Source organism: Ixodes scapularis, unplaced genomic scaffold (assembly GCF_016920785.2).
Source record: "Ixodes scapularis isolate PalLabHiFi unplaced genomic scaffold, ASM1692078v2 PGA_scaffold4__175_contigs__length_147842914, whole genome shotgun sequence".
Lineage (NCBI taxonomy): Eukaryota > Metazoa > Arthropoda > Arachnida > Ixodida > Ixodidae > Ixodes > Ixodes scapularis.
In genome coordinates this window covers 99960691-99978667 of record NW_024609879.1, presented here as the reverse complement: position 1 = coordinate 99978667, position 17977 = coordinate 99960691, and the positions used below count along the sequence as shown (strand labels likewise).

The following is a 17977-nucleotide window of genomic DNA, read 5'->3' as shown; positions in this document are numbered from 1 at the left end:
ACGTGCTTTCTCGATATAGACCTTCGACGCTCGGAAGGAAGATTGTCACGTGATTTGGGGCGAAGCTGTTTGACGGCGTAGAAACAAAAGTCTTCGGTGACGAGTGGAGTGTGCGTGGGTACGGGTTGCTTGGCGTGTTGACGCGGCTGAGGGTGGGGGTCGGAAGCAAGCTGGGTTCCGCTTGTTTGACGCTGATCGTCTGTCTGTCGGTGCCATCCCGGGAACGCGAACGTGTTTCTGGCCTTATTGGCGCAATCCGGGGCAACCCGCGGCGGTGCGCAGTCGCCCTTCCCTTTGTTCCCGGGTGGCAACGCTCATCACATTTGAGGTCTGCAGTGGCCAGGGACGTCTTACCCGTGCTCTTGTCTGTTAGTTTCTTTTTTTTGGGTTGCCGGTAAAGCGGCCCCCGGACGGCGTACGCGCTGTATGCCTCTCGAGCAACACGGACAACCCGAGTGTCATTTTTACCCGACTCTTCTTTGCTGAGCAGATAAAGACTGCTTTGCACACTTGCGGCGCTCACATACTTGCGTTTTTATTGATCTACTTAGAAATATTGCTAATCTCACATGGAGATCATAGCAGGCCGGATACAAACATAATGAAACATAATACACAAGGTCAATTATACAGGCACTCACATCCTCCACCACACAGTAGCAAAACACAATAAATTATACTAAACGCGCGACAAACAAATCAAGAGATCCTAATTCCACCGTTCCTCGAGGAAACCCGTTCCATTACGAGGCATAAATGGAACTTTGAATAGACTATGTTTTTGTCTTCTAGAGTAGCCTTGTGAAGAAGTTATGCAGTCGCGTGCATATTAATTTTAAAATGCCCATGAATAATTCTGATATAAAAATATTAATCTGCACTCCCGATTTCTTTTGTCATTGACTGGGGGCCAGCTCCTTGGACAAGACTGTGTACTGATGTCCTACCATAGGTATTAAGAATAAACCTAGCAGCTTTGTTTTGAATTCTGTCTAGTTTCGCCAAGTTTCACTTAGTAAATGGGTCCCAGATGACGTTATCATATCCTAATATAGGCCAAATCATAGTTTTATGCGCGAGTAATTTCGTTTCAGAGATGGAGTATTTCAGAGTTCTTTTAAACAAGAAGAGGTTACGAAGTGCATTCGAAGTAACGTAATCAATATGCTCATTCCAGCTGAGGTGGTTGTTAATCCAAATCTCCAGATATTTGTATTCTGAAACCTCTACTAGGTTGTGGCTTCCTATTTTATATTTAAACTGGACGGGATTCCTTTTTGTGAGTAGCATACATAAAAACTCTTTTTTTCATAATCTATGCACATCTGCCAAGAGCTACACCAGTTACTAATCAGACTTAAGTCTTCATTTAACTTATACTGATCACTAGAACCATTTATTTCGTAATAAACCACACAATCATCAGCATACAGCCTAAGTTTTACAGATATATTGTCCACAATGTCATTAATGAATAACAAAAACGGAAGAGACTCCAGAACTGATCCTAAAGAAACCCCCGAGTCAACAATCACCCTATTCGAAGCGGCCTTGTTAGAATTTACGTATTGATGTCTATTAGGAAGGCACACCACAATCCAATCTACCAGTTGATCTTTTTTTTTTTTAAAGATTTCTCGTAATTTGGTAGCTAGCTTGCTATTCGAGACTCTCGCAAAGGCCTTCGCAAAATCTAAAAAAAATAACGTCAATCTGACCGCCTTTATTTATGGATGATGCAAAATCATGTGTCATTTCCACTAACTGTGTGATTGTGGAATATAATAATAATAATATTAATAATAATAGTTTTATTTCTCATCAATGATGAAGGGGAGGCCGGAGAAAAAAGCTGCAAAGGAACAGCTTGACGAGTCTCCGGCCCCCTACACGCCTTAAACCGTGTTGCCTTTGGGTTAGAACTGTATTCTCTTCAAGAAACTAAAAAAAAAACAGGGGTTTAAATAATATGTTCGAGTAGCTTGCAGGACGTACAAGTAAGCGAAATATGTCTATAGTTAGCAACGAGATACTTATTTCCAGATTTATGTAAAGGTCTAATTTTGGCCCTTTTACAGTCCTCAGGGAGAGAGCCTGCACACAAAGATTTTTCATGAATAAGAAATAAAAACTTAGATACCCATTCTGCGTACCACCTAAAAAATTCATTAAGCAAGCGACCAGGTCCCCATAGACTTCTTTTCGTTTAGATTCAGTAACATATTAAAATCCCTCTCACTCAAAACTAGATCTGAAATACTAGGCAAGCTTTTATGCATTTTACAGCTTGACACTTTTTCATTATCATTTGTAAAGACAGATTTAAAATGACCATTAAACGAATTTTTAATTGCAGTTTTATCACTGATAACGAGTCCTTCAGAAATAAACGTATTAGTGATAAGAGAGGACGGCTTAATGTGTCTCCAGAACTTTTCCGGAGATGTTCTAATAAATTGACCAAGTGTAACATTGTAGTAAGTAAATTTGTCTGATAACATTTGAGTTTTTAATTTACCAGACAACTTCAATATTGTGCTCTTGATCGCAGAGAAACCATTCTTTCGATAAGATTTCCCTGCTCAATTAATCTGACGCTTCAAGTGTATCGAGTCACGTGATATCCAAGGATTTTAAAGGTTGGTCTTCTTAGCTTTACTATGGTGCCTGGAGCGCGTCTTCGACTGGTGTGTTTACCGCGGTCAAAAAAATGGTCCCTCGATTTCCGTCTGGTGACGTCATAGAAGTGTCATGCTGTCGCCGGTCGGGACCCTGGCGGCGTCCCACCAGCTGTGGTGTATGTAGCAGGTGCCTGTTCTGCTGCAGGTCGCTTTCCACTGTGACAGTTCACGGAAGCTAAAGCAGCGGGAGTTGGGACGCCTAAAGGGACGCCGTGACGACAGCGACACTCACGTTCGCTCGAGCTTTTCGCCAGCATTTCTACGGCCAACCGCCAGGATCGCGACAGGCAACAGCATGACACTCGCGTCATTTGTTGCCACATCGGGACCACTTTTGATGTATGGGTGGGATAGGATGCTAAACACACCAGTCAAGGACCCGATCCAGGCACCATAGTTTTACTAGGAACAAAGCGTGACATACAGTTCTGAACAAGGTTTTGAAAATAAAACCACATTGAATTGGTATTACAACCATCAGATAAAGACAAATTATGAAATTGATTAAACTCAAGATCCAAGTCAAGAATGGAAACAACATCCGCTTGTGCAAAATTTAACACACTAGACTCCTTCAATTTTGATTGCATATTTATGTTAAGTAATAAAAAAAGCACGGCTCTATGGTCTGGAATACTATTAACAACTTCATACTCGTAATTATTTACAACTTCGCCATTCACAAATACAAGATCTAAAATTGATTTGGAGTCACCTTGTACTCTAGCAAACTCATTTCCGACTTGACAAAAATCAAAAGTAAAGGAAATGTCCAGAAGTTTACGTATACAGCACCAGCTGAAAAATTAAGCCAGTCAATATTGGGCAAGTTAAAATCTCCGCAGAAAATAACTTTTGTGTTCAACTGTACATGCTTTGTTACGTAATCTTGAAAGTTCTCTAGGACAGATAGTAGTGAATTTGGAGGTTCATACACCGCCCCAAAGATATACAAATTGTTATGACAATATGCTTTGCAAAAATTTGCTTCCACATCAGGAATATCATTCATTCTCAAAAGCTTACTATCTTTGTCATAGAGGACTGGAACACCCCTTCCTTTTGAATCTCTGTCTTTACAAAAAACGTTCTACTTCGGCGGGATAAATTCACTGTCAAAACTTTTGTCATTCAATCACGTTTCAGTTCAGACTACAATTTTCGGGTAATATAATGAAATCAGATGCTCAAGCTCTAGCACCTTATTTATTAAACTCCGACAGTTGACATTTAGAATTTTGAGAACTTTAAACTTAGGGTCACGATGTCAAGTGTTCTTTTGCTCAACCATTCTAGCAGTTGGCACATTTCATGTGTACACCTTTCCGTTTACTACCGCCTTATCGTATAGATCAGTTTCACTTTTTCGTTATTTGCTCCGTTTGCAGCAGTACTGTCCCAAAGATGCTCACGAATTCAACGAACCGCGAGTGAAAAGTCCTCTGTCACATCCTTCTTTCTTTCTTGGCTCGAAAACAGGCAATGTTATAAACGTCAATTTCTAATAAGTAGCAGGTACGTTTTACCTCATAAATGCCGCAAAACCTTCGCTCTAGGGAAATACAGTACTAGGGTCCACCTCGTAGATGGCGTCAGCGTGTCTTCTCTGGTTTAGAGAGCCTCAAGTGAGACTGTGTTCAACTCAAACCACGGAGAGCGCTTGCAATATAATGGTGGCGTTAAAGGTTGCAGATTATACCCTTTTTCGCGTTCAAAACTACTTATCCAATCGGAACAAAAATGGTGTCTAAAGAAAAGTTTTACTTTAGTCTTCACGTAAAATATTCACGCATCTCCAGAGCTGTTTATAACCGGAGTTACGCCGAAAAACTACCCGTTGCCACATACACTCACGGCAAATTTTAGCAATTTAATGGCGCCCATAAACCGAAACCCCGGGCGAGCGGTTGAACACACTCTTACTTGAGGCTCACTACTCTCGTCGTAAGAGATTTCAAGAAGGCGGTGAACACGGTTATGAGGAGGGTTCCGTGTTTTCGGTAAGTATTGATAAACACCTAAAATTCAAACCCCCAAGTTGGTTTAATCGAAATCGAAAAAAAAAAAAAAAAAAAAAAAACCCGATAAACCCCGAATTCGAGCTGTAGCTTGCAGGCGAAAAACTCAAGCTTTACGGGCGGAAACTTGTATGTACAGCTTTATTTTCAGTTCGTCCGGAACGCAAATAAACCCCAAATTCCAGCTGTAACCTGCAGGCGAAAATCTCAAGCTTCACGAAACTTGTATGTACGGCTTTATTTTCAGCTCTCCCGGAACGCCACCCCCAGTGAACCGCCCCTCGAAGCTGCAATTGTTTCTTTGGAACCACACATATTTTTTTTTATTATTAATGGTACGGGGACGTATTCCAAGTGTTCAGGCCACGTGCATTATTTACTTATTTATATTTTACAAAATGCCTACAGCGCCTCGAGGGCATTATCGTAGGACGGGCAGGAAATAACACACACACTCGCAGAAAAACACAAAATGGTCACGTGTCCGCACGATTAGTTATACAGCCGAGGAATAAAAAAACAAAAAAACACTATTGTCTAAGGTGCTCACCACTTCCTCCGGCAGCAAATTCCACTCTCTTATTGTTTTTACAAAAAAAAAAAAGGAATTACAAAAACTGTTTGTTTTATTCAAAGACGTTTCTAGAGTTATCACAACTAGCTGAAACGTACGTTGGCCCCAAAAGGTACTCTTTTGTTCCTCGAAGGTTGGGAAGTTCACTGTCCGTCCAGTATCGTCTTCAACATGAATTCCGATAATCCCCGATTTTTCGTCGGACACCAAAAATTAATATCAAACAGCACCACCAAATACAACTCCGAAAAAACACCGCCGAATTCGAAGAAAAATCAGCAGCGAAAGCACGGTAGTTCACGCTGCCTTTGATTGGCTCTGATATCTCGTAGCATCCGCTGCAGCCGGTCGTATAGGTGAAATGGTGTAAATTAATAATTATTATAAAAACAATTTAATGATTTTTAAACTTTAAGAAAGGAAAGCCCCTACTTCCAGAAATATCTCCGTCCATGAGTCTGCGCATAAAGTGCTACGCTAAATTTAGCGGGGAAATGGGATCGGTGTGCAAGTAGTTATACAAGAATTCAGACCGCCTCACGCCGCGTCACGCCATTCACGACGTGAGAAGCGCTTTCCCAATAAATCTAGCGAGGAAATTTAATCGGTACATAATTATGCACCGATTCAGGTTGCATCACGCCACGTGGCGACGAGAACTTGTCGTTTATTAATTGACGTCACGTGAGGCAGGACTTGAGACCGTCAGGTCGAATGACCTCAGGTCATGTGACTTCAGCCTTTCTAGACCCAGTTCGCTTTGATTCTAGAATGTCTTTCAGTAACCTGACCTTTTGGCGGCGAAATGTGTTGGTGGTGCCCTCCTATGGTTTCCTCTCATGACGTCATTATCTTCAGAACAACAAGTTTGCCTGTGTCTGTATGGTGGAAGATTGAAATCATTGCGTTCTGAAACCAACACTGCCAACACCGTGAAAATTGAAGTTAATACATTACTCTAATTTCCGTCGATGAGAAATCCTTCGCTGACGTCATAGTCAGCATTCGGCCAATCGTGGCAGGCCCTACCACTGCGACGCTTTTGATCGCTCACGTTGCCAATAGACCCTTTTTCTGTTTACAAACATGAACCACTGCTTGTGCCCCCAAGCGACTTCCGGTCCCTCCGTCTTTGCAAGCCTGTCGAGCTCGCTTATGTCACCGGTGATAGATACCATAAATGCTACACGGACGACAAAGTTGGAGATTCAGCGAGGGCCTTCGGCCGTACGGTTTAACCTCTTGGAGTAAACAAATTGGTTTACAAGAATATTCGAAAACTTTTAACGGATCTCGCGCTTTTTTGGTCCTTTAGGCGTTCACCTGGAGAATTGGGTTAAATGTTTCATCGACGTTTCAAGAGTGGGCTTCATTCCTTCTTTTATGAAATGAAATTTGGCTGAGATGTCGGAGACTGGAGCACGGCCTCCTGCTAGCGTTTGCAAAGAAATCCGGCTAAAGTCCCTAGATAAGAGCTTCCTACAAGTAGCGACCTTCTTTGAAGCGCCGACTGTGTGACGGTGCAGGTTTTAGGAAGCGAATGGTGGAGCTCAACAGAGGTTTGAACTGAATGCCGCCATTTGCTTCCAGCGGAATGTGCTTTGTCATTTGTGTTGCTTGTCGTTACTTGTAAAAGAAGTATCAAGGAACTTTAGTCAAAACTAGAGCGTGGCCGCCTGGTGGCGTTTGCAAAGAAGTCCGGCCGGAGCCAACCCTACGATCCAATAGAGCCAATCAGGCAGCGACAAAAGTGCATCGTCCCCGCGTTCCTCGTCTTTGTCCGTTTGCTATCACCAAAACACAATCGCGCAAATAAAAAAACAAACAAAAAACGCAGTATCTCGGTGTATTTACTGTGGTCGATTGGTGTAGTCGGGGATATATAGCACAAGCAATGACGACGAGCGCCATGACAATGCACTTTTGCGCGGCTTGATTGTAGCTCTCGCTGCGGTCGGACTTTATGTTAAACGGTGTAGAGAGCACAAATCGGCAACGGCATTTTCAATTACTTCATCCTCACGACCGTCTTTAATTTTATTTTTTTAACTTAGAAGTAAACACTCCGAGCCGAGTTTATCGTTTTCCGCCAGAGGATATATATGCTCGAGAAAGGGTTCACATGACTTGCCGCGCCGTCGGTAATCGGAAACTTCACAGAGGGCATCCCGTTTCCAAAAGACGGCGCCAGCAGTTCGGGAGTGTCTCCCCCTTTTGTGTCGTTGGGATGGCCGCTCGTTAGATATGCCCCTCTGGTCGCGGTCTGCCCAAGGAGTCTCGGGTGACTCCACAAGGTCCGACGGGACTCGACTGGGCATACCCCGTGTTTTCGGTTCTCCTTTCAAGTCGTCCGGAGGGACGTACAGGCGGGAAAAGCCGCCGTTGTTTCTTCCGGTGTCGGGTTGCCTCGAGAGACTATCTGGACCTCTCCTGGAACTTGCTGCTTCCTGCGGACATTGGGCGCCGACGGGTTCGCGTCGGTTTTGGCGACCGAGAGGGTTCATGATTGTTGAGTGCACTGCTGCCCTCCCGACATTGTTGAGGTGTAGCAATCTACTGGAGTGTATACACTGTACTATCGCTGAAAACATATGAGCCTAAACACTTCATACTTGTTCGGCGTACCGGTGTTTGAAAGGGCTGTGGTCCTCCGATCTATGGATGGAATGTAAAGTTGAGGTATCATACATCGGTCTTTTCGAGAAATCGAGAGATGATAGAGCTTGTGTCTCGGGTGTCTCCGCAAGGTCCGAGGGTACCCTGTTGGTCACAGACGTAAAAAAAAAAAAAAAAGAAAGAAAAGCCGGATTGGGTGTTTTAACTTATATTGTCCGCGATGGTATATCTACCCACTGTCTATGAAAAATGGTCGCCTATACCATTGTCAAGGGTATTTCAAGCCCCTGATAAAGGAATGAGGTTCAAAACATTCGCAGAACGGAGGGGCTTCAGGGCTACCCGTTTGATGGCGTCAATTTGCTCCCTCGTAGTGAGCGGTCACAAGCGGCCGCAACGCAGTCGGTCCCACTCAAACGTCAATATGCGGATTTGCGCGGCAGTGCTGGTCGGCCTGGCGCCATGTAACAGGTGCATCCGTGCTAAAGAATCGAGATTTTGCAGGTCCGTGCGTCCGCAGAGTGGGGACTGTGGGCGGCCATCGTTCCCGTATTACAGCTAACGAAGTCCGTCCCACTATCTACGGAAAAAAAGTTTTTTTTTTTTTTGTGTGTGTGACTTTATGAGCGTGGTGGAATGTCCTCATATGTGTGACACCAGCTTGGGTGAAAGAGTTCGTCATTGGACGGTGGCTTCTTTAGTAAATATGGTCAATGCCTCCGAATAACTGTGTCAGGCAACTTTCTGCCACTATTGGCGATGTACGCGATCGAAAGCGCCGCTTTGGTCGGCCTGCCACAATTGGCCGACTGCTGACTTTGACGTCAGCAAAGGATTTCGTATCGACAGAAATAAGAGGAATGTAAAAACATTAATTTTGACAGTGTTGGCAGTGTTTCTTTGAGAGCGAAGTGATTTCAAGCTTCCACCATACTAATTACAAACACCATCGAACTTGTTGTTTGCAAGGTAATGACGTCATGAGAGGAACCATACGAGGGCGCCATCAAAACATCTCGCCGCTAATAGGGAGTATTAACTGGCGGCCATACTTGTGTGCGCGACTCCAGAGCACGTGCTGACCGCGAGCTTCCACAGTTCTTTCGCAGCGTGCATTCCGCACCATGAAGATTCTCGGTCTCAGCAGCTTATTAATGTTAGCTCGTTCTGAGCATGCGCGCTAAACATCGCCCTTAAACATGGCGAATGCAGGCAAGTTGGTTTCTGAGAAAAATAAATGCAGCGCTCGGCATGCGTTCATTTCTTTTAGCTAACGCCGTCACGCGATCTCTCATTCTCTGGGGGCTTTGGCGCTATCGGTAAAGCCCTAACTATACCACAACACGCTGTTTATACAAACAAGCCCACACCTGCCTATTAGCGGCGAGATGTTTTGGTGGCGCCCTCCTATGGTTCCCCCTTGTGACGTCATTACCTTGCAAACAACAAGTTCGATGGTGTTTCTTATTAACATGGTGGAAGCTTGAAATCATTGCGCTCTCAAAGGAGCACTGCCAACACCGTCAAAATTAAAGTTCTTTCATTCCTCTTATTTCCGTCGATGGTGTACCCTTTCCGAAGTCATAGTCAGCTTTTGGGCCAATCATGGAAGGCCGACCACAGCGACGTTTTCGTTCGCGCACGTCGCCAATACGAGGTGGGGGCAGGGCCGTACCCAGAAAAAAATTTCGGGGGGGGGGGGGGGGGGGGGGGGCAGGGGGGTTTTCGGGGACAACGCCGGCCATTTTGAAAGTGTCTATTGTCTTATTTTCGCCCATGAATCATGTGCATCGGTGGCATATAACGGAGAGTTACAGCAAACCGGAGAACCGGTCCCGGTTGGGTACCCGGTAGCCGACCGGCGCCACTGCGCGTGCGCAGAGGTGGAGATTAAAATCGGCTGGCTGCCAGTGCACCGACCAGGGCCGTACCCAGAAAAAAAGTTTCGGGGGGGGTCAGAACCCCCTAACCCCCCCCCCCCCCCCCCTGGTTACGGCCCTGGGTGGGGGCAGGGTGGGGGCACTGCGCGTGTGCAGGAATCATATACGCGTGAATTCGTGAAGCCTTTGCGACAGCCTGTCCTGTCGCAAAGGCCTGTCGTGAAGCCTGTCGACACAACGCGTGAAGCGTTGTGTCGACAGGAGCAAATCCCCGCAATGGCGTGACTTCAGAGAGTTGCGTTGCGCATACCCCTTCCCAATCCCTTATATCCGTTTTCACCTCAAGAACCGTAGTAAAAAAAGTACGGTTTCCCGCGGAGCATTACTAATTTTCCTCTTTATGCTGAGAATTGAGATATATGTTGGTGCATTTTAGATTAGATACATGTTACCTTATCAAGACGTACACGTTTCAAACGCCAAAAGCATCGCTTCTGCCTCCAACAACCAAATCTTGTAAGAACTACTTCGCTGGCGTATGAACAAGGAGCAAAACGTCCTTTTTTGTTGAGGTGAAAACGGGTATAGTGACAAACCGAAAAGCTGAGGTGATAGTTGAGCGGGTTCGGCGGTCGATTGGCTCAGTCAATAGCTACACAATGTCAAGAGAGCGCACGTAGCACATACCACATTTCGGGGAAGGCTCTTTTCATATCGAGTTTTATTTGAAGACCCGATTTCACGGTAAGTCGCTGCAAAGTTTGAGTCCTCGAGCTCTGTGCGCGTTGTTGATCTAATACGGTACTTCCGTCTTGGCTTCTCATAACGTCAATTAACTTGTTTACAGCTTACTCTTAATACCATTATCGAGACTATATGCTCAACGAACAAAACGAGCAATACAAATGATTTCATACATCGCGCCCCTGACGAAGCAGGATTCGAGGAGTGTATAATATATGAATCCCAGCGCGGCACGCATAAAATTGAAAGATGGGACTCGTGGGTGAAAGGATACTTCCCCCATGAGCCAATTAGAGTGAAGGGGCGAAGCACGTGACAGCTTTCCACGGGAGGAGTGCTCACTGACGGTGTGTAGTCACGTGCCTTGTTCCGACGTTCTCAATGGCTCGCCAGAGGTGCCGCAGCTTTCGTCCTTTGCCAAGTTATCTCTGAGCTGGAAGCCTCTTCCTCAGGAGAGAGTGCAGAGACCGTTGAGAACGGCCCGTGATTACCGTATTAAAAACTCATTTGTATGCCAATGAAACGTGATCCGCGCACCGGAGCCGGGTTTGGACGGGACGCCACACTCGGCCTCATGCGGGCGTGTTATAATAGGCGCTTTCACTCTCGAACGAAGAGCTTCGCTTTCGCTTGGACGTCCTATATCGAGTGTCGTGTATAAGATAGCTAGCTTGGATCACGAGAAATATTTTGGGGGTTCATTTGACTGTCGGTTTCAAAGAGTATGCAGAGTTGTAGCAGCCTTTTGGCCTTCAAAATTTAAGATATGGGCATTTTTCGTCTTTAACGGGCTGTTCGACAGGTGCACTTCGCGATACAGTTGGCCCGAACACGTCAACGGCAGGTTCTTTTATTTATTTGCTCATTAGGTGCATTCGTAACGAACACATTATTGTTATGAATTATCCAGAGTAAGTTGGGCGTAGAAAAAGAAAGACCAGCATCGTTACAAGTGTATATCAAATCAAATCAAATCAGCTTTTATTTTCCATCACATGATGGGGGATACCAAGAGAAAAAGCTGCTTATATGCAGCTTGACGAGCCCCTGGCACCCCTACATGGCAGACAACGCAACAAGAGATCATTTAATAAACAAATAAATCTAGAAAAACAATAGAATGTGCATTTTTATACAATGTTAATTAATCATAGAATGTGCATTTTTTTTATACAATGTTAACGATGCTATTTTTATTAAGTGAAGTGATATAAATTTCTAGCGATGCGATACGATTTAGTAAGTGAGGAAGTGCATGTTTAATTCTTTGATGTCCAAAGTTCGTACGTGATTTTGGTATTTGCCATGGATGTATTTGACGGGTTCGATAAATTGGAATTTGCAAATGAAGGTCAGCGAAGTTCAGAAATGTTTCGGATTTACCTTTTAGGGCCGATTGGTACGTTAATATTAAGCGTTGACTGTAGAGTTTTGACACGTCGGTTATGGAAAATTTATCAAAGAGAGGCAATGATGGTGAGGTCGAAGGAACATTGGCTATTGCACGAAGAGCTTTTTTCTGCAGCACGCGGAGCAAATTTAAGTTGGTTAAACCAGTGGATCCCCATATCAGATGCGCGTATCCTAAGACGGGGAAAAATAATGATTTAAAAATTTGAAATTTGATATTGGTAGGTAAAATGTTTTTATATTTGTTTATTACTCCAACTATTTTCGAAAGTTTAGTACGAACATATTTAACATGTTCAGACCAGGACATGTTAAAAGAAAAAAATACACCCAGAGTTTTGACATTTTCAACACAATGAATAATATCAGAACCATATTTGAAAGGAAGTAATACATTTGTTTGAGTTCTAGAATGTAGTTGAAATATTACAGCCTTGCTCTTATTGGTATTTATATGGAGGGAGTTAATTTCGCACCAACATTTTAATTTAGATAGAACAATATTTGCTCTGGTAACAAGATGTTCATAATTTTTATCAGAAATGATTATACTCGTATCGTCTGCGTAAATTATAAAATTTACATCAGGGTCAATAGTTACAATATCGTTAATATAAAAAAGAAATAGAAGTGGTCCCAGAGTGCTTCCCCGGGGAACACCAGAATTAATACCTAGCAAAGAGGACATATGGTCGTTGATTGAAACATATTGCCGACGACTTTGAAAATATGATTTTAACAAAGAGAAATAAACACCCCGAAAACCATATGAAAATAATTTATCTAAAAGAATACCATGATCAAGACAGTCAAACGCTTTACTGAAATCTAAAAATATAGCGACTGTTGACAACTTTTCTTCTAAATTGTCCAGTATTATCTCTTTTTGGTGTAAGAGTGCACACTCGGTTGACCTGAATTTCCTGAAACCAAATTGAGAGTCAGTTAGAAGTTTATGCTTATTTGTAAAATTTGTAATTCGCATGTGCAGAATTTTTTCGAGGCCTCTTGAGGAAATGGGAAGAATAGAAATAGGTCGGTAGTTCCCTATGCAATTTCTATCTCCTTTCTTGAACAATACTATTACTTTCGCGGTCTGCATACCCATGGGAAATATTCCTGATGTGAGAGCAAGGTTGTAAATATGTGTTAAACAAGGCGCAATGATATCTATGACAAGTTTAACAGGTTTAATATTTATGTTATCAACATCGCAACTGTTGTTGTTGCGTAAATTGGCCATCGCCGCATGAACTTCGTGTTCATCGGCAGGATAAAAAAATATTGTCTCAGAAACTCTTGGTATATTATTTCCTGCGTCACTACAGTAAGTTCCTGACCCAACATTTACAAAATAATGATTAAAAGCATCTGAAAGTGCAGAACCAGTTTTTTCTATTCCATCAATACTTAAAGATTCTATTTTAGTACAATTTGTTTTTTTACCTAAGAGAACACTAAGCCTCTTCCAAATTAAGTCCGAGTGTTTCATACATTCTGAGTCAAAAATATTGTTGTAGTAGCTACGTTTTGAACGCTTCAAATCTGCTTTCAGACGGTTTCTCAACGTGCCGGCCGAGATGCCAGACACTTATTTTATTCTCGCGCTACTAAAGCATGGCGCCGATAGCACCATGATAACACTTCTTCCCTCTTTAACGGAGAACAATAATAGAACAATAAGACACGTCAATTGGGATCACTGCAATCTAAGACCTTTAATGATCCACTGGCTTTCTGGTTCGTATAGATCGTCGCTTCTGCGGGCTTTTTATGGAATCTGGTAAAATCTGGCATGAAGCTCCTTGCGTTTGCGGAGATCCTGTGGCAGTACTCCCTTGTTTTGGCGTTAGAAAGTCTTCGCTGGCGGAAACTCCAGTTGGCCTTCTTTGTTCAGCGGAGGAGTCGGTTGCTCTGTGCTGCATGTTCTCTGTTGACACAGATGGAAGGCGATGATCTCGTAGATGATCCCCATGGTGGTTCCAACGAGTACCATCTCTGAATTCCACCTGCACAGATGACATACTTGTTGGTTATATAACAACCTCAGGAACTCACGAGGGACCTCTCCTGCAATTCCGGGCCAAACCTGTTTTTCCAGGGTAAGGAAGAGACCCTTGGCGTGCTCCTTGATCACAGCGTACCCTATAACTTCAGCTGCTGAAGAGTACTTCACTCTGCATGTCCGTGTGCAAAAGGTTTAGGGCTGTCTTTAACTTCCTGCCCATGAGCAGTTCAGCTGGGCTGTGACCAGTTAGTGAATGTCTTGTAGTTCTATATGTCAGAAGCATACAATGAATTTTGGTCTGAAAATCTTTAGAAGGGGGTTTCTTCAGCATCCCTTTCACGGTTTGTGTAACGCGTTCCGCAGCTCCGTTCGATGCTGGTTGGTAAGGTGGAATCAACATACGTCGTATCCCACCCCGGTTAAAAACTCGATGAACTTGTCACTTACAAAGGCAGGACCGTTGTTCGAAACGACAACGTGCGCAGAAAAGATGTTCCGAAGGCACTTGAGTGTAGCGTCAGCAGAGGGTGACGATACAGGCATTACCTCGACCCACTCTGAAAAGGCATCGACGAAGACGATGAAGTAGTGCCCTTGGGATGGACCACCAAAGTCAACATGAGGACGCGGCCATGGCCGTTCAGGAACTGGCCATGGAGTTGACTGTACTTTCCAACGAACGGTGATGTTCTTGGCATTCACGGCAGTCTTGGACCTTAGCCGCGATGCGGTCGTTTAGACCAATACCACCAGGCGTGGCTGCTCTACTCCGGAATGGCTGCCGTGTAGCAAGTTGAACACTTGCTCTTGCAATTTCAGTGGAATAATTACTCTTGATCCCCAGAGTAAACAATCTTTTTGTACGCTAAGTTCTGTCAGTTTCGTTCGAAACGGCGACTACGGCGGTCGTCCTGGGAAATCACTTCCGGACAAGAGCGCCTGTCTTACTCGTGACAATACCGAGTCAGTCCCAATGTGCTGTGCAACGACTGCAGCTGAGAGAACAGCATGGTACTCCCGTTCCAACATAAAAACGTCGGCTGTTCGCTGAACTTAGAATTTGTCCACTGGTAATGGTAATCGACTCAAGGCATCGGCGTTACCTATGCTTGATCCGGGTCGATAGACCAGCTTGAAGCTGTACGCTGGTAGTGTAACTTCCCAGCGTATTACTCGGGGTGATCCCGTGTCTGGAATAACTTTGTTAGAACCTAGAAGTCCAAGGAGAGGTTCGTGATCACTTACGGCTTCGAACTGGTTGCCCCAAAGGTATTGATGGAACTTGGTCACTCCGAAAACTAGTGCCAACGCTTCCTTGTCGAGGTGGCTGTAGTTTTTCTCAGCTGGAAGGAAGCTTCTGTAGGCGAAGGCTGTGGGACGTTCCTCAACCCCTTCAATCTCGATTGGCGAGAACGACTCCGACTCCATATGGAGATAATCATGTCTTATTACACCTGAGACTGCGGTGGAAGAAATCGGAAGAACTTTCAGTAGAAGGAACAGACACAGAGAACGCCTCAAACTCAGCTCCTTTGAGCTGAGTTTGAGACGTTCTCTGTGTCTGTTCCTTCTACTGAAAGTTCTTCCGATTTCTTCCACCGCAGTCTCAGGTGTAATAAGACATGATTAGCTACCACCAGCTCGCCTGCACTCTCACCGTCTTTCCATATGGAGAGGCGTCGCAGCTGAGGATGATTTCTTTGCTAGGATTGAAGTGCTGAAGCATTTGGGCAGAAGTCAACAGCTCTTCGCTTTTCTGAAAAGCATTATCCTCCTCTTGCTGCCATCGCCATGTTTTATAGCAACGAGAGGGTCATACAACAGTCGAGGAATTGAGGACAAATTCGGAAGAAAACGCCGGTAGTAGTTGATGAGGCCAAGGTAACTTTGAAGTTGTTTCAAATCAACAGGTCGTGAAGAATTTACAACTGCTTCTACCTTTTGTTGCGTTGGATTTAGTCCTTCTGCTTCAATCACATGACCGAGGTAGTCCACTTCATAGGCCATGAAGGTGCATTTGTCTAGATTGGGGTTTTCCGGCTTCCTTTAGACGCTGTAGTACTTTCTCGAGATTCTTCAGATAGTTTTGTCGTCGAGTTCAGTCACGAGGATGCCGTCAAAGTATACGACGACGTGTCGCATGTCCTGTAGCATATTTTCAGTCTCTATCTGGAAGATTGCAGGAGCTGAAGATACCCCAAAGGGTAGTCTGATGTATTGGAAAAGTCCTGGTGGAGTGTTGATTTTTAGGAGTGAGTTTCGGGCTCGAGCTCTACTTGTTGATACGCGTCTTTCAGGTCCAGTTTAGTTAACTTCACGCCACCCAAATGTTTTGCCCACATATCCTCGAATCTGGGTCTCAAAAATGGTTGCAGGATTTACAGTTACCTTAAAATCTCGATCCCCAAATCCTTGCGCGCCCATCGCGCTTTAGAACAGGCATGATAGGTGCTGCCCACTCGGTTGTTTCCACAGGACAGGTAATTCCATCGCGTTGGAGCCGCTGCAGTTCTTCTGTTACCTTGTCCTGTAGCGCAAACGGAATTGCGCGCTGTTTGAAGAACTCGGGATGTGCTCCCTTTTGAATGGTGATCTTCGCTTTCACACCCTTGAGCGTACCAAGTTCGTCAAAAAGATTTCTTCGGATTATCTAGAAATGAGTCCATTACGGATGCAGGAGCAACTTCCTTGATATCGGCTAAACTCATTTCAAGGGCGTTGATCCAGTCTCTTCCAAGTTGTGTGGGAGTCTGATCACGTGCAACATACAAAGGTAGCGTTGCTTCTTTGTTCAGGAATCGGACGGACACGGCGACTTTTCTTTGGACCTCAGAAAAGCCACTACAATAAATACTTAGGATGACGTCGGAAGGCTCACACTGAAGCTCAGGGAATTGATCATGAAACGCCCTTTGTCCGATAATGGAGATGCTTGCTTCTGTGTCGATTCCCATTCGAAGTGTTTTCCTGTCACTTCCACAGTCGTCAGGAGAGAAGGTGAAGTCTTGGCAGATTCTAATGACCACATGTCGTACATCATGGGTGCTTGACTAGTAGACGCCTGTTCGGAATTGTCCATGGTGTGAACAGGACGTTTAGGATGATCTTTTCTCTGTCAAGGATTGTTGCATTCGCCGTGTTGAGGCCCTCCGCAACGAACATGTGTTTGGCTTTGACATCCCCCTTGATTCATCAGTAAGCTTGAATCGTTCTTCGCGTTTTAAAACGCAAGCAAAAAGTGAATCACGGTCTCGAACGTCAAATTGGGCTCTTCAAGCAACCGTGTCTGCATTTTGGAGTCATTGATTCCGCGGACAAATCTGTCGCGAAGCATGTCGTTCAAGATGCCTCCGTAGTCACAATGTTTGGCGAGTTTCTTGAGTGCGGCAATAAAGTCGCTGACAGATTCTCCCGCGTGTCGACATCGGCTGTTAAACTTGCAACGGCTGACTACTGCGAGGGTATCGGAGTGAAATGGTTGCCGAGAGCGCCGAATATCTCCTCTATGGTCACTTCATTGGGGGCTTTGAGGGTCAGAATGTCTCGAAAAACTGAGTACGTCTTAGCACCACAGTACGTAAGAAAGACTGACCTTCCTTTTGTAGTAGGAATGCTATTGGCTTCGAAGAACAGCGCAGTGCGTCCCATGTACTCTGACCAGTCTTCAAGGTTCCCCTTCGAAGACGTCCAAGGTCCATTGTTTTTTTGCATGGCAAAGCTGAATACGGCGAGGACTTACCCTGGAAAAAGGTGGTTCATGTTTTACTTTCGTTGCCCATTTGTTATGAATCATCCCGAGTAAATCCTGGGCGTAACAAAAAAAAAAGACCAGCATCGTCTCAAGCGTGTACGCGCCGGCCAACGTTACGTGCCGTCCGAGATGCCAGAGACTTCTTTTACTCTCGCGCTACCAAAGCATGGCGCCGATAGCACCATCATCACAGCTATCGTAACACTGGAGGCGACCTACTCTTTACTTCCAAGGTTCAAAGTATAGAGTTGGTCGTGGCCACCATAACCCCTATAGCCACGCCGTGCATTTCTTG

At 44.6% G+C, this 17977-nt stretch overlaps 1 protein-coding gene across 1 annotated transcript; it reads right to left on the bottom strand.

Annotated features, from left to right (window-relative positions):
- Positions 1–11641: 11641 nt before the first annotated feature.
- LOC115317673 lies at positions 11642–12359 on the bottom strand (the record flags this gene model as incomplete). Its single annotated transcript, XM_040223211.3, has 1 exon — positions 11642–12359. A coding segment is annotated over one exon (678 nt), but the record flags the coding sequence as incomplete, so codon positions are not given.
- Positions 12360–17977: the final 5618 nt, after the last annotated feature.